At 38.9% G+C, this 27,312-nt stretch overlaps 3 protein-coding genes across 5 annotated transcripts in view; all 3 read right to left on the reverse strand.

Annotated features, from left to right (window-relative positions):
- The window catches only part of samd12 (sterile alpha motif domain containing 12), a 97,547-nt gene extending 89,805 nt beyond the window's left edge, over positions 1 to 7,742 (reverse strand). The window contains exon 1 of one of the 3 annotated variants that reach the window (XM_051390286.1): positions 7,650 to 7,742. Coding sequence is in view for 2 of the 3 variants with exons in the window: in XM_051390284.1 (XP_051246244.1) it covers positions 6,677 to 6,737 (61 nt within the window). In the remaining variant the exon portion in view is untranslated. Of the gene's footprint in view, positions 1 to 6,676; positions 7,163 to 7,560 lie in introns of those variants that run through there. The other 2 variants (XM_051390285.1, XM_051390284.1) reach the window with 2 other exon arrangements.
- A 3,376-nt stretch (positions 7,743 to 11,118) lies between these two features.
- Positions 11,119 to 12,626, reverse strand: LOC127358308 (zymogen granule membrane protein 16-like). Its single transcript, XM_051391300.1, has 3 exons — positions 12,575 to 12,626; positions 12,197 to 12,320; positions 11,119 to 11,443 (listed from the first exon to the last, which is right to left on the reverse strand). The coding sequence occupies exons 1-3, from the start codon at positions 12,624 to 12,626 to the stop codon at positions 11,119 to 11,121; spliced, it is 501 nt and encodes a 166-aa protein (XP_051247260.1).
- Positions 12,627 to 12,748: 122 nt separating this feature from the next.
- On the reverse strand, positions 12,749 to 20,211 carry abrab (actin binding Rho activating protein b). Its single transcript, XM_051390278.1, has 3 exons — positions 19,258 to 20,211; positions 12,926 to 17,265; positions 12,749 to 12,787 (listed from the first exon to the last, which is right to left on the reverse strand). The coding sequence occupies exons 1-2, from the start codon at positions 20,046 to 20,048 to the stop codon at positions 16,782 to 16,784; spliced, it is 1,275 nt and encodes a 424-aa protein (XP_051246238.1). The 5' UTR covers positions 20,049 to 20,211; the 3' UTR covers positions 12,749 to 12,787; positions 12,926 to 16,781.
- Between the last annotated feature and the right edge of the window lie 7,101 nt (positions 20,212 to 27,312).

Consider the following 27,312-nt stretch of genomic DNA (forward strand, 5'->3'; position numbering starts at 1 on the left):
CACAAAAAGCACAAAGGCGCACAAAAAGCTGGAAGTGCTTTACAATAGTGAAATGATCGATGAATGACTGGAGCAATATTTATCTTTTCCGCTGAGTTTAATCTGCCTGATACTTCATGAAGGTCGATAAAGCTACTGCGAACAGTAGATTTTGTTCTGCCCTGTTAGGTGACACAGAGAAGGGTCCACACTGTAAGCCAGGTTAATTCTGCAGTGCATAAAAAAAGAAAGTCCTAAATAGAGGTCGGACGCAGCAGAGAATTTTCATAAAACAGAGACAACACAAATCTAAACTTCTTTTCCCATTTATCCTTCACTCATCTGCATATTCATCAGATCTAAATGCGGAAAATCTACACCTTTTCCCTTCTTAATCACTCCTTCAGTAATGCTTCAGTATGTGCAAGTGCAAAAATGGCAAGCGGGTGACAACTCGAGTTGATTGAGCCATGACACAAAGCATCCCGAGGCTACAGGTGACACTTTCACACAGTGAGTGAGAAGTCTTAGTGCAGGTGTGACATGAATATGGAAATAACTACAATTCCCAACATATTCTCCTCTGTGTTGTATTCAATATTCTGGGATGTGGTTGTGTAGGCAAACATTTTTTTAATCTTGAGAATGTAGTTCTGCTCGAAAATTACAAGATGTTTTCCAGATGAAGTACCAATTACATTAAACTTATTTATACTGGCCTTATGGGAGAGCATCAGCACTGCTATTGTTGTTATTATTGCTACCTGTTTCTAGTCTTTGTGTTAAGCCGAGCTGACTGGCTGCTAGCTGTAACCTTATATTTAAACAAATATGACAGTGGTATCTCATCATCTGATTCTCAGGTGGAGAAAAGAAGGTGAATAAGAAATATTCCTTTAATGGGGCATTAAGCATACTGTGTGGCAACACCCTCAGTCACAATGTATTTATTCCAGTCACTCATTATTTGGTATATAAACTGTCATAAAATAGGCCCTTTTCACAGAAGACATGTTCACATGTCACAGCAGGAAAAGCATAGGAGTAAATAACTTTATTAATTGATAAATTAATGGTTTTACAACTGGGACGTTTGAATAGAACAGAGCTATTTTTAATGTTATAAGTAACAGTTGTGCTTTTCCTACAATGACAAGTCAACATTTCTGCTGTCAAAAGAGCCTATTGCTTCTTGTTTGATACTGTAGCATGGAAAAAAGAAAACATACAGCCTACAGAACAACAGAAGTGACAAAAGCTTACTCGTGCATTATGTTCAACATTGGATTTATTGCTCTATGGTTGTGATTTGTTGCCTTGGCATCAGCTTTCTTGGTATTTTACTCATGCAAGTGGAACTGTACGAGTCCATTCCCACAAATTCGGCCTGAAAACAAAGTGTCCGTCAGGTTGATCCACCAGAGCACCGGATATTGGCTTTACCCTGGATTCTTTTCTCCCAAGCTGACAGTCAGACACAGTGATTCAAGCTGGGCCAGCTGAAGCACTCAGGTCAAACACAGACACAATAGAATTGTAATTAGTAAACCTCTGACGTTTGTTAAACAGATTCGCTCTCAGGTACAAGGCAGAGATCAACAGTCTGTTGATGATGCTGACATTGCTAGAGGACAACTCTGTGCCCACTAATACTTTTTTCTATTTTTATTTTCTATTTTTATTTTCTGCTTAGCTCTCATTCTAAATTCCACGCAGCAGCACTTTAGTGTGGTGCATCAACGATGGCTGTAGGTCCACCCAAGGGATGATTACACAACACTGCTCTCCTATGACATTTACAACATCTTCTGTCATCTTAATCCCTTTTCCCGCTGAGTAAGGTTAGGAGGATGCTCCTTCACCGCGGCAACTCCTGATTAACTCGACTAAAGATGTAATCCTATTCCACCGACTCAAATAAACATGTTTATTCTACTAATTCTATTCCTGGGCTAGATCCCGGGGATGGATTTGAAATGAGTTTTCTGAATGGGTGCACAGGCATGCAGAGCAGGGCAGGGCATATCAAGGAGGCTTGACGCACAGAGGCAAGAGGGAAGGAGTGAAATGAACAACCTCAGCCACAGGGGTAAACACTGATGTTGCTGGACATGGGGTCCAGCTCTTGACTTGTTGTGTGTGTGCATATGTATTTACATGCACATACACATGGTTCAGTCACATGTTTATGTTTGCCTGTATCAAACTCTTATGTATCTAGCTCTTAATTAGCACCCTGAGGTCGTGTAGCCTTTTTATAGCCTGCCTAATATGACATAAATAAGACTTAAACATTGAAAATCAAGTGGTTAAATTGCATACCATTTAACCGCCTTGGTCGTAATCCACCAGGACCTATACTGCATATCATACCTCTCTCTTTCCCTTTGTGTTCTTGTTGTTATGCTGTCAACTGTCCAATAAAGGCGAAAATCCAAATCTGAGATAGCACTGTGTTATAAAAAATTTGGCTTTGTAAGCGTGAGTATGTTGCAATTTTTTACTCATTTGAGCCAACTCTGAAAGGTTATCACAGTGGGAATAATTGGCTCCTCTGTCTTGATGTTTCCCAAGTAAACAGAAGAATTAACATAATTACATTAGCAAGCTGACTTTGAATTGTTCTGTGCAAAAAGAAAGCCAGGTTCAACAACTTGCTTGACTACCTTGACTACTATGTCGGACCCTGCTGTGCCAACGTGGTGGTCTCATTGGAACTGATGAGGAGGAAGTTGAAGTTTTGACAGTGCTATTGTTGGTCTGAACACAGCCTTAAGGAAGCACTATACTCCATCAGAACTGCTTGCTGGATGGTCCGTTAGCTTAAGAACATCCTACCATTTCTGTAACTTTGAGAAACAAGCAATCTGACATTCACACCCACTTCACACAGTAATTGGTCAGTGCGTTGGCGAGACCGGAGACTGGAGTCTTGGTTTGAACACCTCTCTGTAGCACTCTTTTTTTCCTTTTCTACACATCTAATTCTATCACTGTTAACGTATACAACACTATAAATGCCCTCCAGGACAGACTGTCTGAAAATGAGTACCCCCATGTTTCAACAATATCACGTCTCCCCACCTTTAATGACAGCTGGCCTTTCCCTCCACTTTCGAGTATGGCAGTTCAGATCAGCTATAAACACTTGACTTTGTACAAACCAGTTTGACTTCAGTCAACCAGTCCACCAGTCAATATGGTTAAGGCTAAACAAAGATTAGTCATTAAGTCATGACTGTCCATATCAGCTGTTATGAAACAACAATACTTGAGACTATGATGTCTCCCACTGTGTTGCGGACTTGAGGCGGAATGATCTAAAGCTTCGTCACCAGAAGCCTTTGTCAAGTATATGTTGAGTGCAACTGCTGTGCCTAATTAGTACAATTAGAAGTGATATGAATCTGTATTTGTATCTGTGTTTAGTTGCATTTTCCAAACATTTACATCTGAACAACAAATGTTCGCGTAAATGAATGTGTTTGACCGAGCCACACACCTTCACTACCCGATGATGTAATCTGTCTTAAAGAGGGCATCAGATTCCCTGTCCAACATGATGTAACTATCCCCAAGACTCTTGTTTCCTGTCTTCTACCTCTTTCGAGTAGAGGAGTAGTGTCAGCGAAAGCCAAACACTTTCTGACACGACACCTTGTTCAAGCATTTGCTTTCCAGGCTTGAATTTAAAAGAACATGCAATTCATTTTACAGACAAACATAGACAATGCTCCTCAAACTGATTATGTTGTAGAATTTGAACTAAAAGCAGCCGTTATTGAGTTTACACTATATACTGCATATAGAAACTGGTTAAACCTTCCTGTACAATGTAAATCAAAGTACTTGCCATTTTTAAGTATTATCAGTACAGAACATTGGCAGATTTGTTTTCTTTATTGTCTTGGGCTGACTTCGCTGAACATGGCCAAGTGAAAGTGCCTTCCAAAGCAATGTTAAAAATGGGGAGAGGCACTCTCCAAAGTGCTAGTTTCTGAAAGAGCTTCTTGTCTTCTCATGTGTTATAAATTATTAACTACTTGACCTACATTCTCTGTCTTAGCGAGGTTGGTAGAGCACTGGAACAGAAAACAGTGACACTGCAGAGTTGTTTTGATTTCTCTCAAACGTAACATCGTAAATTATAAGTGATGGTGCTGCAGTGAGCTTTGTCCAGTCCACAGGGACAGCTTCACTTGCACCGCAGAGAAATAAACACATTTTAATAAGATCCAGGACTTTTTAGCAAACTGTGACAAATTTAAAAATGAATCAGTATGCACTATGCACACTAATCATCTCTAGCTATCTTAGAAGTGATAAAAACACAACACAAATAGGATGGTACTTGACATGCGTATACATGCCAATTTAAAGTCCTGCATGTGTTACTTTCATTTTCAATTACTCTATTGTTTATTTTTTGATATTCATCGGTATATAATCACCTGACAACAAGAATTGTGCTTTTGTTACTTTTAAATGAGCTATTTTAATCTACAGAGGGATTGAGTTCTCTTCCCCGGAGTACACCATGTTGAACCACCATGTTTCTACAGTAGCCCATAACGGACAAACCAAACACCGGCTCTAGATAGGGCCTTTCATGTCTTTCGTGTTTTTCCTACTTGCTTTAAAGGTAAGCGGTATTCAGTTGGTTACAATTTGCAACTTCACCACCTGATCCCACAAAATCCTACACACTGTTTCTTCAAATGAAACCATCGGAGCGGAAATGCTTTTGCGGTAAAGTTGCAAATAACTTATAGACATCAGAAGGGCCCCAACCAAACATTTTCTCTTTTTGTGAAGCGTCACAACCAAAAACATGCTTATATTGTGTATTTCATAAGCTCATTGTATGTTTTTTAGGTAAAATATAAGTCTGAAAAATAATCAAATGCAGTTGAAATATAAAGTAGCAGAAAATGAAACCACTTAAGTAAAATATCTCAAAATTGCTTTTAAATACGGTACTTGAGTCTAAATGTATTTAGTAACTTTCCACCACTGAATCCTATCTGGCTATATCCTACTGTGCTCTGTGAGGCAGAGCGCTATCATCACTGTCTTCAAGGAGAAAGTATTTCAAAGTATTGTATTTCAGCCACAGTACAGGGCTGTATAGGATGTTTTGGCTGCTGTTGCAAAATCTGATCTGACCTTGAGTGTTTAGAAGTGCAGGTTTTCTCCCTAATTCTGGCAGACATATTAGTTATAGAAGCCTCAGTGGATATGGACATGACTCATAATTTATCTTTCAGTGCCACAAGTCAGTGAATCACAATTGAATGCACTGAGTTGTCCTATAGCAGACTGAACTGCTCAAGTCACAAATTGTATCGATGTTTTATTTCATGCTTTTTGCATTTGTGAAGCAGTAAGAAAAGAAACGAAAAGCTTTTGGAATTTGATTCTACTGCTTAAATGGCATGCATTACACTTACTCTGGTATCTTACAGTAACAGTGATCATGAGAGGTGATCTTTTTTGTATGATATAAATAGGAATCTGTGAAATTGTTTGATGAAAATAAAGTGCAATCATAATTTGGCAATTTTATGGTTTTATGGAGAGGATAAAGTATCTTTCTCCATAACTATTATATCTAACAAAGACACACTGTTAAAATATTCATCTGTGATATCCTGGATAAGACAAAGACAAGAAAGGGATGAAGAAACGAATAAAACTAGAAAAAAAAACATTCAGCACTTGAACAAACTGTGCATCCGCAGGCAGCTTCAGCACCCGCCTTCCTCTTTTACTGCTTTAAAAGATGAATCTCAAGAGATGCATGAATGAAACTGTACAGGGGGATACGCTGAGAGGATGGCTGTGTTATAGCTGTGCTCACTGTATATCATTACATACATTATATTTCAAGCTTTGAAGCAGGTGGCAATATCTTTACACCTGTACGTCAGCGGTCAGCAACAACATCAGAGCAAGAAGGACAACTTGTACAAGACATTTCTTGAGCTTAAAGGGCACAAATAGAGCTGTTTTTGTAAAGGGGAGGGGGGGCCCTCAAGTAGCCTAGTGAGAGAAGAATAACAGCTGTGATCAAAGCGCTCACACCTCAGCTGATTTGGCCCTTCCACTGCACAAATGTTGCACTAAAATCTGTAAAATATCAGAAGAGAGAGACCCTGGGATTCAATTGCGCAAAACAGGACTTTGCTGTTTCACATGTGTCTATTTTTGGGTCCTTAACATGGGAAAATATGAGAAGTCACGCTGCAGAACAACAACAACGCTCTGCATGTGGCTCTTCCTGTCTTTTTAAACTGTGCTATCAATGTCAGTACATATAAATATTGGCTGGCAAACACAACGTGACACATACAAATCCACTTCTATAAATCTCAGAAGAGGAACAGGAGACACTTTCAGGTCCAACAAGCACAACATGTGGACAATGTATATAAAACGTCCTGTAATGGCTGTCAGAGATGAATAACCTGATCTAGGTAGGTATGCAGGAGTGCCACAGGCGCATACCAATCATACCTGCATGGGAACACACACACACACACACACACACACACACACACACACACACACACACACACACACACACACACTCACACACTGGACTGCACTGGAAAAGCCTTTGAGGGAAGAGAGCCAGTCCCGCTGCATGCATGTGACACCCTCTCCTCCCTCCCTCCCTTCCTCCCCTCCAACATACCTCTCATTGGATTCTGGATCCACAAGATGCCTCCGATAAGGTGAGGAGATTGGCCGAGCATCCTGAGTGACTGACTGTCACTGTCACTTTTTTTCTAAACTCTAATGTCCGGAGCACCTCAATTGACTGTTAACTGACAATCACGGGGAGAAGCGGGTGACTTCACCCGGTCCACATGTCACACCACCTGCTGCCAGATGAGCAGCCTCGACCAGTCTGGTTCTTGTGGAACAGGCTGAGCGCACACACAGCGCTCTGTTGCGCCACAACACAGAACAGCCTGGTGGATATTATTCTCTAAAAGATTTATTTCTTAGGAGGAAAGAAAAAAAAAAAGAGTCCCTGGTGTAAAATCTCAGCACCTGCGGGGCTCTGGTATCCTCCAGAGGACACACAGTGCGCGCCACACCGGTGATGATTATGCAAAAGAACAAGACGCTCCTCGGTCGCAGACCTGTTAACCAGCGTTGTCTCCAATCGCAGAGCTTACGACCAGGCGCACACACACACACACACACACACACACACACACACACACACACGCACACACAGCAGCAGCAATATAAATACACACACAGAGAGAGAGAGAGAGAGAGAGGCTGCGCGTTAACACGAGTCTTTATGGTATAAGCAGCAAGACAGTGAATGGCAGCGGTTTGTACATTGTAATAATAGAAGATGACCAGGACAGTGTACGTAATGCGGAGAGAGCAGAGGCTGCAACATCACCCAATCACAGGCTTTCACAGTTGACCCGGCTGTGTCTGGGTTGAGCCATTCACATCACACAGCTCCAATCATCAACTATATCTTAGTATCTTTAAAAGGAGACACAAACAAAAACCGGCAATGCATCGTGGACAGCGCAGGGTGAAGCGCCTTACCTTCGACAGCCATTGTGCTACTCCACAGATTTGGGCATCACTCGCAAGGGAGCAGGCGAAATGTAAAAGTCAACGCTCTCTCATTGTACCTTGTTTGGCGTGTGTTATCACTTTGCTGCGGGCAAGCCGGAGCGCACAGCTGCTGCCGCGCCTCGAAGGATCCTGGGAAGTGTAGGCTCAGCAGCAAACGCTTTCTGGAATATGAGGGAAGGGCAAGTTTCATCAGTTTTGCAGAGAAGGCAATTTGAAAGCACCCCCCTTTCTCCCACACGCTCAGGGAGAGCCTAATGCCCTAATGGAAAATCACTATATAAAGCTCACACATCAGTTCTATAGGTATGGTTATACAGCAACTCAAAATGCTTTAAATTAAAATGCATAGAACAACAACTTATTAAAGAAATGTAATAAATTAATGACAAGAAAATGCAACAAAACCACACACAAACACATGGTAAATAACCAGAGAAAAATAAATGTTTCTTATGCACGCAGTTGCATTGATCATCAGTCAGTATTTTTCAGGGGACATGAACCAAATGCACCCTCACCCGATCTGAATCATAGGTTAAGTCTGAAAACCCACCAGGAATTGTTCTAAATTCATTCAACTCATTGTCTGTTCTGCAGCTGATTAGCTTAGCTTAGCACAAAGACTGGAAATAGGGGGAAACAGCTAGCCTGGCTCTGTTCGAAGACAACAAAATTCACCCACCAGCATGTCTGGAGCTCAATTTACGCTTTATATCTCATTTGTTTAATTGTGAGCGTAAAAATGACAAGATTTTGTTTCAAGGGAGGATTTCAAGCCAGAAACTTGAGAGAACAGACATTACAGTGGTTTCAATCTTCTTCTCGTGTAACTTTCAGCAAGAAGAATGTAAAACTATTCCTTTAAAATACATAGGCTACACCAACAAGTATGTACAAAAGAATATTATAAATTAAATACAAAAAAAAAACCCTGCATCCACCCCACAGACACAAAACACAAATCCAGGCATATGTAGGCGTACAAGGTCTGTTTGGATTAGAGATCCTCAGTAGCATTGTTTAAGCATTCAGTGAGTTAACAAACTTTTTCTGTCAATCTGTTTATTTCTCTCCATTAAAATCTGGGCATGTTTGCAGGGATTACGCACAATATGGTTGTCACACTGTAGTATTCTCTGAAATGAATCTATTTATACTGTACAGAGTAGGCAGGCTGAGTACAAATACTCATTTACAACAACCTCCAACAACAGTTAAATGACTTTACTAGTCTGGGGTAGGTTGCTAGCCAGCCAGCTGTGCTGTGATAGTCTAACCCCTCACTGGGTTAAGGTTGAATCAAAGGTGAAAACAACGCTGACTGCTTCTGTTTCTCTCCACAGGGCAGAATGTAAAGCTATAAAAAACTGTCTGCCTCACATCTGTAGATTCATTTGTGCATATTAATTCTTTTGGTGCAAGCGATAAAACAGTAGTTTATATTTTTAGAATGACTGTGTCAAAATGCCATAATTATCGGGTCTTCAAATTTACAGCTACAGTAAAGACCTGTAAACCTCCTTTGGTATGCTAATTAAAGAGAACCTTTTTTAACATGACACAGGTACTAACTGAAGAAAGTAGACAGTAGCTTTTATAGTGTGTTGTTACTGAATGTGTTGATTGAACAAGCAACTTTCCTTGTAATGTAGTAATACATATGGGCTGTATCAAAAACAACCACTGACCCTGATCATGAGGTCCTTTTATTGAAATGTAAGTGAGCAAAAGGAGGAAGTCTGCATAGTTAGTTAACAGAAATATCTTCAAGGGAAGATACACTACAGGTATTGCAAGTTGGACAGAAAAACAAAGCCACAGGGCCCAGCCTACTTGTCTGGCTGTCTGTCTGCCTCACATGTTTCACTTTATTCGATTGTTTGTTACGGTCAGGCTGGACTGATAAGCAGATAATGTATGCAACGTATGAGGAAGTCTGTCATTTTCAGCATATTTCTTGAGTGCGGTACGTCACATGCTTTAGCTCGCACAGGTGTGGTCACTGTCTTCTTCCTGGTTTCTTCTTTTGTTTTAAGGTCTGCTCAGCCTGAGGGGTTTCCCTGACATGTTCTTTGTCTCCCTGTCCGCAATGATGAGTTTCTGAAAAGAACTGTATTTTCAGGTGTATTGTGTGCAGTAAGTCAAGTACAATTGTTTTACAGTTTCACAGCTATCTTGCATCTAAAACTGTAATAGCAGAACATTGCTGTTTAATGCTCTATAAACTTTTTTTTCACCCAGATCTAACATGGTTGCAACAGAAAATAAATGTTCTGTTTTACTATTTAGCTATACATTTGTTCACAATTAGGTGTTTGTCTGCAGACATTGAGCTGTCCAATATCAAACTATTGTGCTGTCACAACTTTAACTTATTGATCAGGATAATTAAAAGGAACAAATCTTTTTTTTTTTCAGGATCTCTTCTATTTTTTTGGGAAAAAATAAATAATAATAATAATAATAATAATAATAATAATAATAATAATAATAATAAAACCCCAACAAGAAATCAAGGTACAGGAATGGACCTAAAAGGGTATAAATGCTTTGTCACTCCAGTTGTACCCTAGCACGGTACACACACTGTACCTTTACTGTGTAGCCTATTTTATTTCAATAAACCCAACTCTCTATTTAAATCAAGATTTTGTGATCACTGATTTGCTGTAACATGAACCCAGACAAGAAATAGCTGTGATATTTATGATAACTGCACATCACATACCTCCCCATAAAACTGCAACTTGTTGCCAGGCTAGCTTTCTTTCTTTCCCTGCCTGCCTCCAGTCTTTCTGCTGAGCTGAGCTAATTATCTCCTGGCTTCAGTTGCATGGGCAGATATGAAAAGTGAGCACTGTATTTCCCAAAATGTTAAACTATTTCCTTGATGGAGTAAAGGCAAGCCAAGTTAAAGCCTCTGAAAGACTCGCTCTCAATTTTGAAAACTAGTGTTTCCTGGTGTGATGCAGCTAGCCTGCATGTATCCAACGTGTAAAATGTATAATCAGTATTATAAAACACATTGATGACGTGACCAGTTTTGATGTGCAAAAGATTCATTTGTATTAAACATCTTATTTCTTACATATTTCAATCAAAGACAAGAGCATGATATGTACAAATGTAAAGGTAAAATTAAGAAAAAGAATTCTGATTCAGATCAAAGTTGAATATCATAAGCCAGTTAAATGGTGCATGTTTGTGAAAGCATTTTGTTCATACATACATAAAAATCAAGAAGAAAAGGGGAAAGGTAAGCTAAGGTTCTATTGCAGTATAAGTAACTATATAATGCCCTGTGTTACTTTGTGTGGGTGCTCAGATATGTGGTTTAAAACCTGGCCTCAGAACAAAAGGTTCCGGAAAGAATAGTTCTCTCAACCCATGCAATAAACAACAAACAATTTAAAAAAGAGAGATGATTATGGCGAAAATGCATTTCAGGCCAGCAGCTCAGCAGAAGGTTACATTTTCTGACATCTAAATGTTGAAAAATGAATAAAATCCACCACAGAACTGAAATCAGTGCACAGCAGTGTCATTAGCAGATTGGGTAAAGACAGCCCAGTGTGCTCCAATGGAGGTAAGCCCTCCATGGAACCGGCCGCTGATGAAACGCAGCTCAGCCTCGCTGTTGGTGGCATACATGTTGAAGGAGTGACCTGAAGGCTGGCCCGCGTACAGTGAGCGGCCCCTGTTAGAGATTAACACCAGCGACTGCACGTAGTGAGCATACTTCCCGGAAATCTGGATGATGGCTTCATTGTCAAATAATTCAATCACCTTGGGCTCGCCACTTACGTATCCAGCAACGGAGGACCAGATGAAACCATAGCGAAACTGGATGCTGAGGAAGGTAAAAACAAATGTATCAGAAGGATGAAGTGATCTGTCATACTCATTTAATTCATATGACACTTATACAACAACAGAGTAGCTTACAGCCAAAGGAGTAAGAACAGTTAGCATGAGTCAAATCTTCAAATACACCATCTCATGGTGTAAAGTGAAAATCCTGTTGTCTTGTGCTTTGTTTAATAGCCATTGTTTTAACCTAGACATCCTCTCTTAATTAAATCTATATCAATGAATCCCATGAAAAGACCACAGCTGTTTCAGTCATTTACTGAAGCTTTTTTAGAGTTGAAGCTATTTGAAATATTTGTGGCACACTTTTATAAAGATTTAATTTAGGAAAGAAATGACAAGGAAAGGGAAAAATATTGTTTTTTTGGTTAGTTGTTAATAAATGTTGTGTCTCAACATTTTTTCTGCATTAACCCTAACCCTAAACCCTATTATTACAATCTTTCATTAAACTTAACCAAGCACTGGTAAACATTTTTTTAATAATGCTGTTATAGATATTTTGGCGGAAAACAAATTAAATATGTTGTCAGTTAACATTTTGCTGTTATGTTCAATGTCAGCATTTTTGCAACTGGTCTGCATCCCTCAAAATTTTTTTGTTTTGCAAATAAGTATCTGTATAGGTATGTATATGCATATACATGTAATTTCTATGGTTGCATTATAAACATCTATTCAATATGTGTGTGATGAAAACTGTAAAACAAGATTAAATATGTTTGATATTCACCCATAGATATGGCCGTTGTAGACCTCCCACACCCGGACAGCTGTGAGTCTGTCCTCTCCAGTGATACTGTAAGAGCTGCCAGATCCAGACCCCACCGGTGGGGAGAAGGAGTACTGAGGTTGAACTGCAAAGACAAGAGATGAAAACATGAGTAAACTTGTTAAAACTGTTTGTTTTTTGGTACAAAGCTTAATAAAATAATATATATATAATAATTTTAGATTTACAATTAATTAATTTACAGTGTGCAAATAAATGTGCAAACATATTTGAGCATCTGGAAAAGAGCTAATTTGCTATATGCATACTATATTTCAACAGACCGTAAAACTTTACTTTAACACACATTTGACTGATAAATGTAACATGCACACTTACCATCAGCCAAGACAGAAACTGTGAGCAGAGCGAAAAGGAGAATGTGATGCATTCTGTGAAACAAATTGATGAATTAATTATTTAACAATGAATTTTTCCACTCGCAGCAATGAGTGAGCGATTATTGCAGTGTCCAGTGTGGATCTTAGAGAAATAAACAGAAAGATTTCTTACCTGTCTTTTTTTATGTCTTGCACAATGATGAAGAGATACCTGTAAACGATTAAATAAAAAATATTTTTTGTAACACGATTGTTGTAAGATTCTATAAAATTCAGATGATAATCCAAAAAGTATCTATTAAATGATAGCAATAAACAGCAGAGTCAAAACAATCTCATTATTACTCACACACAAATCAAATGTTGAGCATGCAATGAAGATGTCAAGGCTTCAACATCTGTCTGTGTAGCTTCACGTCTTTTATAGTTTCTATTCCTTATGCACCTGTTATATCACTGTGATGCATTCCTGAGCAGCTTTAATGGGTTTTCCCACATGCATATATATATCCTTCTTTTGATCAAGGAAACAAGTTGTGCTTTATCATTGTCACAGCAAACACAAAAAATGTTTTTAGAATTTATCAGAAAAAAATGTTATGCAATCAGTTGATCATAATGAGGTATGTTCTACTGCTTGCCAGGTTACCAGAAACCTATTACGTGATGCATATTTTCAAAATGGAAAGGAATTTACTAAGTTATTTTGATTTTTATTTTAAAGTTCTAGTATGCTTACAAAAACTGGAATGCGGGAGGATATGTCAAAAATACATTGAGAAATTCTTAGGATCAAATTAAAAATTATTGTGTGTGATACCTGGTTGGAAAAAGTAAGCACCAAAATGAATATCCTAAATTTATGAAGCAGAAATTAGAAAATATTATTTTATGGAATTGAAGCACTTTGTTTGTTACAATACTTGTTTGAGTGGCAAATCTGGTGCAGCAATGGATTTGTCAAATAAGCTGTGATCAACAGTTCCTGCTGAAATAAGCTAATGAAATAACAAAATTGTCCCAAAAATGGGAGGTAACAGCAACAAAAAAGCTTCCAAGAAAGTCTCTGAACAATAACTATTCCGCCACAAAAATACCATTACCTGACATTTAGTGGTTGTGGTCATCTATGTTCTCGTTATAAGCCTTGGCCTACAGACTCTAGTAATGGATGCACTGGAATTAGCCAGTGAATGTGTTATGTACTGAAATATATACATGCATATAGCGCAGTCAATCCCAACCTTCTCCTGACTAAGTGACATATATTTTTTTCATATTATATTCAGTGCATAAAAGTGCCAAACAACAAATGAACTCCACAACTAACCCAATAGTGAACACAGTAACTGCAGGAAGATTGTGTCAAACAGGCTGTTGGGATGAATTTTGAGAAGATTATTTCCTGTGAATATTGCATCAGAGATGAGTGTTTGTGTTATCTTTTAAGAACATATACAATTGTCTGTCTGTATTTACATTTTTAACAATTATACTTCTTAGGCTTCTTCTTCTTTTTAAAATAACAAAACAAATTCACTGGTTTCTTCTTCCTGATGCTTAGCCATCGTTCTATTAGCTGTTTGGTTGTTTTTACTTTTTTATTACAGGACAAGGCTGTATAGCAAAGAGCAAAGGTTCTGTGAATATAGCTTGTGTTTAGTTCTTCACCGTGCCATTATCTTGTGAGATTTTTTTTAAAGTTTACATCTTAAATAACAATCTATTTTTGTGTGACTGATTTTGCTCACTGGTTTAACAGGAAGTCTGAGCTTTTTACTTTGATGTGACGTGTGCAACTTTACCAGCTTAAGTGATTTTATAAATGATAAATGGTACCCAACCCCAACCCAAGAGTTGATCTTATGTCCTTGAATGACTTTTCCTTGTCCTGTTTCTGCCAGAGGTCCAGTACATGAAACTGTATTTACTATAAATGCAAAATTCCCAACATGGTTTCCAGGAAGAGGCCTCACAAAAACAGTGACAAAAGAAGTCTCAAGTTCCCGCCAGGAGTGAGAAAGCGCATCAGTAATTGTGCTTCAGTATTTGAATGTTTTTGTGAGGACTCTTCCTGGAAACCAGTTGAGGGAACTCATATACTCTTATGTTATGTCATTTTAGATTAACCTCTAGCAGAAAAGTGTAGAGGAAAAGTCTAAATTCACCACAGTGAAGTGGTTTTCTAGTGACAGGTATGATAAAAACACATGAAGAAATAATAGGTTGGTAATAATTTATAGGCACATCTGTATAGAAAACGGCATCTTCCAAGTACTGTAAATGTAAAACTATTTTTCAGCTTGACAGCTTATCCTTTTCATGGAGTTGTCAGGAATGGCAGGGTTCACTTTTACCATGATTTCCCTGGTGTAAAAGAGTCTGCTCCGTCTTCCCTGGAGGACCAGAGTACCTGCTCAGCAACCACTAGAACCACTTTAACAGTTCTAATGGTGGAACAAGTTATTGTTTTCACATTGGCATTTGATATTGACTGGATGTACTTTTACTATGAAAGATAGGTTACCAGGCTGATAGTTGACACTGACAGTGTTACAAAGCATTTAACTTAACTTAAGATCCTTCATAATTATTTTCTAGTCATATCTCTGGCTGACTACAATTAAGCACAGACATCAGATAGCATATACTAGCATTTACCTATTCTAATCTATTGTGTACTAGATAGTGGAATGATTCAATTGTTGTGTTGCAAAGGAAAAGCCTTTTTGAAATAATGACTGGAAATTACTGAAAACAATTGTGTTAAAATTCTGCACACTTTTTCTTAACCGCCATGATCTGCAAACCAGTACATGCTGCTTTGTTAACACAATAATGTAAAGAAATAATGCATTTTAAACATCTAAACTGTACAATGAAATAATTTTCTACAAAAAAGTATGAATTCAAGAACTTATTTCTTTAAACTTAATTTTGTTAATTATTATTAGTTATTTCTGGAGCAAATACAGCTAAAGAGCATCTACCAGATATAAATTAATCACAGTTATCACATATAGCTTAAAACAATACCAGAATTAGCTTTTTTCACAGAATACTTTTGTAAATGATTTTTCCCTTACAAACCAATTGATTGATTGATTGATTGAGTGACTGACTGAATACTCTAGATGTGAGATATAAGTTCATGATCTTTGTGAAATGCATTTTCCAGCTAATCCAAGAGGGTTTTAAATGGTTTATTAAGTTTAAGAAGTTGGAGAACTTTCTCAGCCCATAAAAGGAACACTTAATCCTTCAGTTTATCAAAATCATCAAATTTGGAGGTACGTGGTTTACACTGGACAAGAAGTCATCTGAAAAGTAACTAAAGCAGACAAATGTACTGAAGCAATATTTGCCTCTGAGATGTAGTGGAGTAGAAGTACCTCAAACAGCATGTTCAATTCGCCTTATTTGTCACACACTAAAACAGACGACTAACATTGTAACTAACCGTATGATACAAACTGTAACAAATTCTACTCAACACTCAATAACTGGAAGTGAAAAAGAAAGTTTTCCTTATTCCCCCAAACATTCATAGTCACCCTTTACATTAATCATAACAGGCTCAGTCTAACAGGCTGTGAGATTTAAAAGTGCTGTGGTCTGCTCTGTTCCTCTGCATTGTACCTGGCGCAGTATAATGAATGCTGAGCTGAGTTCTTCAGGCGATAAAACCCAATCCGCATTTGAATTACTGTGCTACACTATATTGCAAAGCTGCTGCATGGTTATTTGGTACATTAACACATAATCAAGTATCTCATTAATATAAGCCATAAAGAAAGTGTTAAAGAGACACATATGAGAATCTGCAAGCAACTCTTAAGCAGCCAAAGGCTAGAACGTTATCTCTCCAGAGCTCCTGAATTAAAAGTTTAAAGTCTTAGCGGATTTCTCAAAGCATGTGCACGACACAGCTCAAATACCCACAACACTGACAGAAAGTGTCTTCAAGTATCTACAAAAATAGCAGCAAAATATTCTTCAGATAATCCACACAGACTCATCCGCCAAGCTTTGTAGTCTCCAAATTCCTTTGATATTGTTCTTAAAGTGTCCACTGAATAGACCCAGGTCAAATTAAATCCTCCTCTTAGCCCTGCTTGATGACTGAGGTTAGGTTCCAGGTTCCATTGTGCAAGCCAACTAGCTGTAAGAGGATTTCCAGTACAACTTTGACCCAGGTGTTAACATCACACCAGCAGAGTAATGATCACTCCATCATCCTGGCCTTGCCATAGCATCTCCCCTTCAAACGCCACCTTCCTATGTTTCCTGGCTCTCATCAGAATACCCACCACCTTATCAGAGATCCGAACGTATCTGTCAAACAGCTGTCCAAACGTGACCCGGGTCTTTCCGTCTGGGTCCGGATCGGCCATAGTCCTGATCACGTAACACATGTCATCTATCTCACGGTGTATGTGTTGCTCTGCACGTTTGGCCCTTTCCGCTGTTTGGGTACCCTCCTTGGGGCGTCCATAACCTTCTTGACCCTTTTGGAGGCGGAGGGACATGGAGTAATCATAGTCAAAATATTCACTGAAGGGGTTTAGTTTTTGGTTCACTGTGTGTTCTGAGGCCCAGTTCTGCCAGCGGCTCTTGAGGTTTCCCACAGCACTGTATTTCTTGGAGAGGGCGTTGATCTTGTTGGCATCCTCAGTATCCTTTTTGTACCTAGGAGGGATGTCAGATCACATTACAATTAAATAAAAAATACAGTGCACAGATACTGAGTATCTGTTTTGATCCTGCAAGGGGAGCTGCAAAAATTCAACAGCAAGAAGTTGTCGCTTTTTTTAAAGTTTGTTAGTCTTAAGGGTAAATGCTGCCCTAATAGACAGTTTCCTGAGTGACGTGATCATGAGATGTGTGTGTAGAAAACAAACCAGAGTAATTGAGAGCATTATCAACATGAACATTTTTTTAACTGCCTCACAACAGTGGAAAAGCTCATTATACCAAGGAAAACCTCCCTGTTGGTTAGCATTTAGTGATCCATGGTTTTGCACAGGAACTAATGAGGAAGAAAAAGGTATAAGTCAAGACAGCTCACACTGTTATTATGGCCCTGTTTACACCTGGCCTTAACATGCGTCTTGAGTTATCACAGTACAGGTGTGAAAGCACCCAAGACACACTGAAGATACTGCAAATGTATCCTGGGCCACATTGAAGGACGGCCTACTCAAATGACATCGCCTGTGTAAGCAGAAGTACGTTCTAATTTGTGCGCCACTGCCGCCATATTAAAGTGTGACACAACAAGAAGAAACCAACAGGCAAAAATTAATTCTCATGGATGGAGTAGGAACTGACCACAGCTGCTCTACTTGAATGGAGTCTACTTATGGAGTTTCCTGATGGACAGATAGCTTTACTTGTTGCTAAAGTAACAACTAACTGTCATGAGCTAGTTTGCTCAGTTAGCTGTGCTGCGAATGGCTCTCTTAAAAGCTGACTATGGAGTGTTGGTGTTTTCACTGCCAGTGTAGTGGGTTGGAAACGACATATGTTATGTTTTGTTAATAATTGACTTATTCTAACATTTTTAGTCTTTACATCAAGGTAGTACACTGTGACGTCAGTAGATGGTGCTCTAGTGCTGCTGTGGATCCATTAGGGAGCCTGTAGCTACAAGCTCTGCTCATGTGCAGCTCAGAAATGTTGTGGAAAGGCTTTGTGTATGTTATACTAGTGTTAAATGCGTATTAGCAGGATTGCATGTGTTATTTTATGAGTGAATGTAGGTAACAGAGTAAAGTGAATGTGTTTTAAGTGTTATTATTTTGATACATATTAGTGTTTTGAGTTTAGGCAATTATTGTCAATTTGCAATATATGTTACCTCATTCTTAATTCTGTCAAACTTATTTACCTTTAGACCGAATGTTTTATATAATTTACTGTAGTTTGATTACACCATTTATTGTTTAATTTGTGAAACATTTTAGGGTTAATTTGACAAGCACTTTAATCAGAAAGTTTAGAGAGAAAGTGACTGGAAATTGTTTGCAATTGTGTTTGAAATAAACAAGGTCTGGCATGAGCAAGACGCTAAGTTTGGTCCGCTCTCTATCAATCCACAGAACTGTTTATATATTGGCTACACAGTGCTCCCTCGCTGGTCCAGATTCCCCCAGGTCTGGTGCCTGTAACATTAGCACAGGAGCTGGACTGCAGAGAGGAGGAGATTTAATAAAGCTAATAAAGCTTCATTTAAACGTTTGAGCTAAGAGGACTGCTGAAACCAAAACCAAACCAATATAGCTTTTGAAATACACTATTAAACTGTGTTGTCATGATATAGGTCTTTGGGGGTTTTTGTGGAAACTGCTACTTTCTGGAAAAACTCCCCTAATCCATGACCTCATGGCACCCAAGTATATCTTCAGTCAGTACAAATATTCAAACAATCCTAGCTTTCTGTTAATCCTGTCAAATCAAGCTGCCTTTCTCTCCACAACTAACACTGGTCACAATCCCCTGACTATCAAATACCTCGCCGCATTATCCTGTTTCAAAGCATTAAGGAAGTAAAGATATTATTTCACCTGACATGTAAGAGTTGAGTCACTGTTTCTTACTTGTGTGCCTTTGTGTAAGTCTTTCAGTATTTGTTTTATTCAGAAACAACTTCCTCTATCTCTTTACTGGACTTGTACTCACGTTGGGACTGTGGGTCGTTTAATCGTCACTGCTGACTCAGAGTCTCCTTCAAGATCTTCTTTTAAAGAGCTTCTCCTGTGTGTTTGAGCATCCTTTATGTCCACACTCTCCCTCTCTGCCTCAGGGTGTCCACTGTTGTCTTTGTCACCACAACAGGGGTGTCCCTGTCCTATTCCTCCTCCCTCTTTTCCAAGCTTCTGCTCTTTTTCCACCTGCTTCCAGCTTTTGGTTAGAGATGATACCATGTTGGAGCATTTTCTGCGTCGTGTAGGCGAGGTCTTTTTCTTCAGAATCCTGTCAATCTCCTCAGCTGATGGCAAAGACTCCTTCTTGATCTTCTCGGCCAGGAGCCCAACGCCAGCACCTTTCTCCTGAACCCCGCTGGTCACCGTTTTCACCACTTGCTTTACCTTGATGCAAGATGCAGCCGGTGGCTCGGCTGAGGTCTTAACCTCCTCAGTCTTGGATGCATCTTGAGTCTCGTTTTGAGAAGTTAATGTCTGAGCCACTCCAGAACTAACGACATGATTCTGAGACGCTTCTTTTGGCCAGGTGTGTGTGTTCAGAGGCTTCTTTGGGACCCATGTCTTTTTGGGTTTCTCTGTTGGTCCTCCCAGAGAAGATGGAGCCCAGCCACTGGGTTCGCTGGCCTGCTTCTTCTCATTTTCCTTCACCCATTGCTGCCATCCACTTGTCAGGCTGCACACCATGCTAACTGTGCGGAGCTTCTTGATGTTTTTGTTTGTCGATGGTTTTCTTTGGGAAGCTTGGCCCGGCTGTTTGTCAGACATAATTGCGAGTATTAACGTTTCAATTCAGGCACAATTAAGTCCGGCTAAGTGATCTTCCTTAACAGCTGTCAGATTATCTTGAACATATTCATCTCCTCTCTGCTCAAATCTTTGTTTTCTCTAACGTTTTCTCCATCTGTTGCTTCCTACCATCACACTCGCAGTGACAGCTCTAAAATAGGGAGAGCAAACCCTAACATGATGGTGGAAAGTATTTGAGTCACCCCAGGCTACCAACCTGATCGTCTTTCCCTGACACTAGTCACCCCATACAGACTCATGTTTCATCACAGATTGTGGAGCTTGTAACTAGAGTTAAACAGGGTAGTAGACCGGGGAGTGCTAAGCTTAATTGCAAATAATGACCAAAAGACATACCACTTGATATGTACTCATAATATCCCTTTAACCCCTTTACCCTTTCTAGCTTCAACGGATATTAAAAACAATATATAAGCAAAATGCAAAAATATGTATTAAAATTCACTCAGTGCATTATACTGCACTGTTAACAGATTGATGATAACCATCCCTTATCTTTTATCTTTAAAAAAATACTTGAAGTATAACTAAAATAAGTGAAGTAAGTAAGCAAAAGTACAAAAGTATTTACATCAAATTGCACTTAAAGTAAAGAAAAAGTCTTGGGCAGAATGGTTCCTTTCAGAGTGTTCATTATACGTCATATTTTAAGAATATTACACTGTCACAGTTGGCTTAGGTGGAGTGAATTTTAGTAAATTTATATACTGTTGGGTACTGTTATCTTAATCAATGCCTCATATTTAATGAGCTGATGTTTTCAATGGACAGTCTTAATATGAAAAGTACCTCATAGCACAGAAAAACAACAACATAAGATCCAAGTATAATTTCTCTGACACATTGAGCACCAGTAGGATAAGACTTCAAAACATTTTCCAGAGACTTTCGATTTGAATTGACTTTAACAATTTACAGAATATCAGTGTAACTACTGCCATAATTTCTAAATGATCTTAGAAATAAAGAAATGACCACCAGTGTGAGGCTGAAGCAAGACTTTCTAAAGATTGAAGACACTGAGGTGTGAAACTTTTAGAGAAGAATATGATACCTGAAGGAGTCGAGGAGCTCCTGCTTACGCATGAAGGGGTTTAATCTTCCAATGCAGCTGGTAGTGAGATCACAATTCACCCACTCACTTAAGTATCCTGACATTAATAACATCAAGACTTTATGCACAGCAGAACTGAGCCTTGACAGCAGCGTTTAGAGAGCTGCACTTTATGAGAAGACACATGATGTAAGTTTATGTGTGTTGGTTTTTCATATTAGTGTTTGTAGAGGAGGGTTTTTATAAATAGAACTTGGCACACACAAATGCGCACAGACATGAATTTGCAGCTGTTGGCAGTCTGTCATGGAGAGTGGAAGTGACTCATCGAGCATCAGCACAGGACGTCTTCTCAACCCAAGTCAGCGAGATAATACATACGGTTTCTGGTCTGAGAGGAGGGTTAGTGCTCCACCACAAGGACAAACAGGCTCATTACAGTTTTCCAGGGATAAAAACATAACACTTGTTTGAAACTGCTTTTTGCCACTGATGTGTCTTTTTGTTACTCAGTGCTGTGTCAGAATGATCAAAACACACAGCAAACAGCCACTGACATCACAAAATCATCACCAGCTCCCTTTTTGTTATTTTTAGTTACAATGAAAACCATGTTGTGTAGTGTGTAACATTCCTTCCGACATGTCATGCCAACATCTTCTGATTAAAAACCATGCTACAGGACTTCCTCATTTTAGAATGACACGCAAGAATCCACTAACTTCTTCCGTTTTTGTAGCTGGGCTTGGATGCAGTGGATAAATTGTCCTATCAAAAACGCCTCTGTTAGTTTATATATAATAGTTGCAAGTCACATTAAGGACACACAGTCCAACTGTCACATCTAAGACAACCCTTAAACCCTGCCTCCTTTGTGGAACACCACCTGGAGCTTTTCCTAAATTTGCCTTTTCCAAGCATAGCTGGAATTGATTACAGGCTTCGAGGCTGCTTATATTTTTATGTGACAGCCTATCTCCAGGGACCTCGAGCTATTTTGATGGCAGCAGAAGCACTAAATCTGTGCCATCTCTTTTTAAGACGATGCCAAGAGGAGGATCATTCATCCTTCCTTCACAAAATAATGCCATAGCTAGAGAGCTTTTGTTCAGAATTGAAGAAAAATAACAATAGATTTTTTTGTTAAATAGATGCACAGTTTAGTATAATAATAAATCAATAAAAAGCTTCATTTGAGAGTGATTTTAAACAATTTAGGTTAAATGTGAGGGTAGTAGTCTACCAGTAGAGGTTGCTATGATTTCATTGTTGAAACTCTGGAACACTCCTCAGCTCACTATTTAGTGGTTTTACTCCAAACCCCCAGTATGAACATCTAAACCTTTCTACTAATAAATCAGCAGCCAGTCACACTGTACATCGAATTAAACTGTTTTACGCAGTTTATTATATCAAATAAGTGAATTGTATACCACCTTGTTAATCAATGTTTTTATTTATGCGGCTGCCTTTAAATCTTACCTTGTAGAGTGAAAAATAGAGGGGTTACGGGGCTCCGAGATACAGTTTCTGAAACACTGAATAAGAAGCAGCTCAAAATTAACACAAAATACCAAACAAACAAATAAAAGTGTATCCATGGGTGCTAAAACTGTTGATTATGTCCATCAAAATGCTGATAAACATCTGCTGATTTCTATTAGGCTTTGCAAAGCAGTCATAACAGACTGACAATGGAAGAATGTCTTGAAATGTTTTTTTATTCTGTTTCAGCCTCTAAAAATATACCTCAGCTGCAGGTGGGAAGCCAGTGCATTTCCTTAAATTAGAGGTTACTCCGTGATTTGGGCCAAATAGACCGGGTGGTCGACTCCCACTTAAGCCAGAGGAGGTCCATATCTTGAGAGAATGCACCTGCGTTTCCTGGTGCTTATCAACATCTGTTATTGCTGCTTTGTTTACCTTTCACTGCTTGTTCTGAGATTGTTTTATTTGGCTGGGCTTCTTATTGTGCATTAATTGTGCAGGAATGCATCTCTCAAGCTGCTTCTCTGACCTCTGTATGTGATGCTGGTTTGTGTTATGCTTGGGGTGATCTTGCACATAATTGGAATCCTGTTGTTGCAGTGATCAGATCAACATCCCAGCACATAAGATGTTCACAGCTCTCGTCTTGATTGCAGCAGTATCTTAAATTCAGTCAGAGTTTATTTGCAGGGCCAGCAAAATAAGTAAAGGAAACAGCTGTAACCAGAAGAGGATGTTTTTAATTCTCTTGATGGACTCAATTAATTTCCAGATTTATCAACAATAACATCTGTAACTGTCAAACATATGGCTCTTGACAAATCATCTGAAATAAGACTAAACTACAGTTTTTGATCCAACTGTAGAGGGTTGTTGCCTTTCCACGATGTTGACCTCAACAAAGAAGCCAACCGCACAAATCTGTCCTGGCCCAGAAAAAGTAAACCACGATGTAATCCACTAATACTTCCTTCCGAATGAGGCTGTATGTTATTGTTTGGCTGTACCACTTGGTCCTGATGAATAAAGATGGGAAAGACAGTAAATATAAGCTAGCTCAATACAGGGGTCAGTGAAGGCCGGCCACAAGGCTGAGGAGAAGCCTCGTCCCCTGCAGAGGGGCCGACAGGATGACAAAGTGCACCGCTGGGGCCAGACGATCTCATTTAGAGGCTGAGGGAGAACTGAAGGTCCCTGGTTTGGATTTATGTGACAAGTTTCATGACAATGTTTTACACGACGAAGAGGATGGAAGCAGAACAGGAAGGAATATGATAAAAGATAAAACAGGAGCTGTTTGAGTGACAAGTGTTTACAGTTGCAGAGGCTTTAAAAGGCACTGTTTTATGTTAGAGATGTTTTTTCTGTGTCACTGATAACTGGTAAAGGCTGAGTCTACAGACATGCTAGCAGCTCTGTGAGGCTGGACTTAGGCAAAGTGGTGCTCCATGATGTTAACATCATCATACTAACATCCTCACAATGACAATGCTAACATGCAGATGTTTAGAGGGTATAATGTTTAGTGTGTCAGCATGCTAATTGGTGAGGTTTAGTCGACTGTTAATGGACACCCCTTCCTCAGTGGGTAAAGATTAGAGATATTTCCAACGTAGGTTATTTAGCATATCAATATGCGTCCCTCTGTGTGAACATGCTTGAAATTCTGTGTTGGGCCACATGAAGTGAAATATCACTACAAATATGTTAAAATGTACTTATTGTGGGCTGAGGCCTTCTTGTGTGGAGTTGCATGTTCTCCCCGTGTCTGTGTGGGTTTTCTCTGGGTGCTCCAATTTCCCCCACCATCAAAACATGTATGTTAGGTTAATTTCTCCAGTCAGTGCTCTTGCCCGAGGTACTGGCTCAGATCTGGAGTTGATTGTACGCCGACTGCCCCCTTCTCCTGGTACTTAGGATGGGTTGAATCAGAGGATTAATTTCATTATGCATTTCACTATATATGATTGTATATGTGATTAACAGTTCTCAATTTTTTCATTTTCATAATTTTAAATATATTGAAAGGACACAGAAAACAATATCATGAAGAACAGAAAGGTTAGTTTTGCATAGGAAGAGTTTATTGATCAGGTTGATTTTCAGAGTATTTTTGTGATGTCAAATATATAGTAAAACATGGGCCTTTTTTTTAGACACAGTCTTGTTACCAGCGATCTTATAAAAACATGTTACTTTTGGCTTGCATGGCGTCAGTCAGCAATCACACTTCATTACTTCTGACCGTTGCAGCCTCTGGAGCAATAATTGGCCACACACTTCTCACTTGTTACATCAACTTTTATAATGTTAAGGACACTGAGCTCTTTTTGCTAATTTTCCAACATGCCGCAAGAATAGGCAAATGAAATAACACTCCATTTTAAGTAATTGCATTAAGCAAGCAAACAAATGCTCTTTAGCTTGAACCTCTTAGGATGTCTTAACATGATTCAAAGTCTCTCTGGGATCCATGTTGGCTGATTTGGACTAACATCTGAAAAGAAACAGCAAAGACGCTTCTTAACTCTTTCATCCAACTAAGAAACCTTTATTATCAGTTTGAATGGCTCCTGCCAGGGCCTGCAGCCTTTCTTTGCTTCACACCCTCTGTGTACACCAAGTGTCATTCTTACTCCCACAGACCATCAATCATATCAAGCTCCTTTTCAGTTTTTCTAGATGAGGGAGTCCCTCACCTCAACTCACGTTTACATTCTTATTCTACTCCATTTATTTTCCTAAGCCACAGGACTTTCTACTCAAAACCAGGATTACACAATCCCAAATCACTTTATAATTACAAACATAACAAATGTTAAGGTTTTTCTCTCTACAATTGGACAGAATATATTTTACTTTGATAACCAATAGGAGCAAATGGCAACCATTCCAGTTATAAAACTCAAGAAACTAGTTGATAAATGTTGGCCTTTGGTAGTCTGGGGAAATCAGAGATCAGATAACTTGTTGCTGTAGATTTTGAAATATATACTGGAAATGGATATTGCCTCAGTTTGATACAAAAGTTTGCACATTTGAAGAGAAACAGTGATTATTTCAGTGTACAACATTGCAGAGACTGCACAGATGGTTTGGGATTATAACGTACACTGCAGTGAAAAAGAAAATGACTTGGAGTTGCATGCGTTGATGTCAGCATTTACTGTAATGATTTCAGGTTGACTTACATTTGGTGAATTTATGAGTTCATTCCCCAGTGCCCTTTTAGCACCATACTCTGTGTTGTGGCAGCTTTTAAAATGTTTACTTTATCGCTGGTTGTTTCCATGCCAGTTGTGTGGTTCAACAAATGATTTCTTCAGTTGCTGGTCTTGGTGATCTCCCCACAACATGAAAACATTTAAGCCAAGTCATTAATTTAAACACAGGCAAAATGATGTCACTGTCACAAAAGGCCAAAACAAAGGGCTTTATTCTTCCCTCACAATGCTGTGCAACTCACAGGTATGCAGCGAGCTGAATGCACTTCCACTAAAGGTTGAAGACAGCTGTTGGCCTTTTAAGTCTATACTGGAAGCAATTGTGAAATGCATAGATATTGTCATATCAAACTTAAGGGTTCATTTCCACCAAACCAACTTTGGTGATTGTTGGAAAGACTGTGGAAAGACTAACATAGATAATTTTGGTGAGTTTAATTTTGTTTCTGTTCCATTGTTTTGGTCTGAGATTGTAGTGCTCGAGTGCAACATCCAGTGCAAGTGAATTTCATATTCATAACCTTAAAAATAGGTATGTATAAAATTCTGGCTTTCACAAAGCTTGACAAGGACCTTTTTAGTCTGTAGTGTTAATGACAATCTAGTTTTACTAAGACATCAATAGATATGTACTGAATGGATGAATGGATCAATATGCATCAACAGCTGTTTAAGTGAATTTCATCTGCTGAATGAGTGAACAAAAATGCATACAGCTACAACAATGCAACTGTCTGGGTGTGACTGATCATGTCTTTATGCTAATTGTTTTTCTCACATCTTTGATTTTAGTGAATGCAATGCCTAACTGACCACAGACATTAGGTTTAGCTGGCAGAAAACTCTCGACTGATAATGACCAATAAAAATGAAGAAAATTTGACACTGAGGTGTAATCTGTGTTTTTGTTTCAGTTAATCTTAAATATTTGCCTCTGATATTAATTGGAACTTAATTATTCTATATTTGAGTACATTACTTAACTATTTACATCTTCCCTTATTTCTACACCAAAGCTACACAATGAAAATAGGATCATATCAAAAGCTGTTGAAGTCCATCAGTCTTGCTGCTTTTGTCTGGTTCTCTGTCCCTTCATCCTGGGATGGCGCATTCTGGTCACTGCAATGGATCCTCTTTTTGTAACATAATAATGGTTCGTGCAGGTGGATATCTTATTGTACTGGATTAATGATACCCAAATTAAAGGCACATTCTAAACGCATTTTATGATAAAATCTAATAATGAGGATGATGTTCTACTTTTACTTCAACTTCCTTACTCTACATACCTTCAGTGTTTTCATTCATTTTCATGTGCGCAGGTGGTCTCTTTAGGGGATTCAAAGGCCCTGAAGGTTCATACTGCAGGTACTGTACTATGTACTATCTAATCTGGTTAGGATCCAACATTGTCCGTCTGCTTGCAGCTCGGAACCCCACCTTCCTCAGGGAG

The sequence above is a fragment of the Dicentrarchus labrax genome, unplaced genomic scaffold, assembly GCF_905237075.1.
Source record: "Dicentrarchus labrax unplaced genomic scaffold, dlabrax2021, whole genome shotgun sequence".
NCBI classification, from domain to species: Eukaryota; Metazoa; Chordata; class Actinopteri; family Moronidae; genus Dicentrarchus; species Dicentrarchus labrax.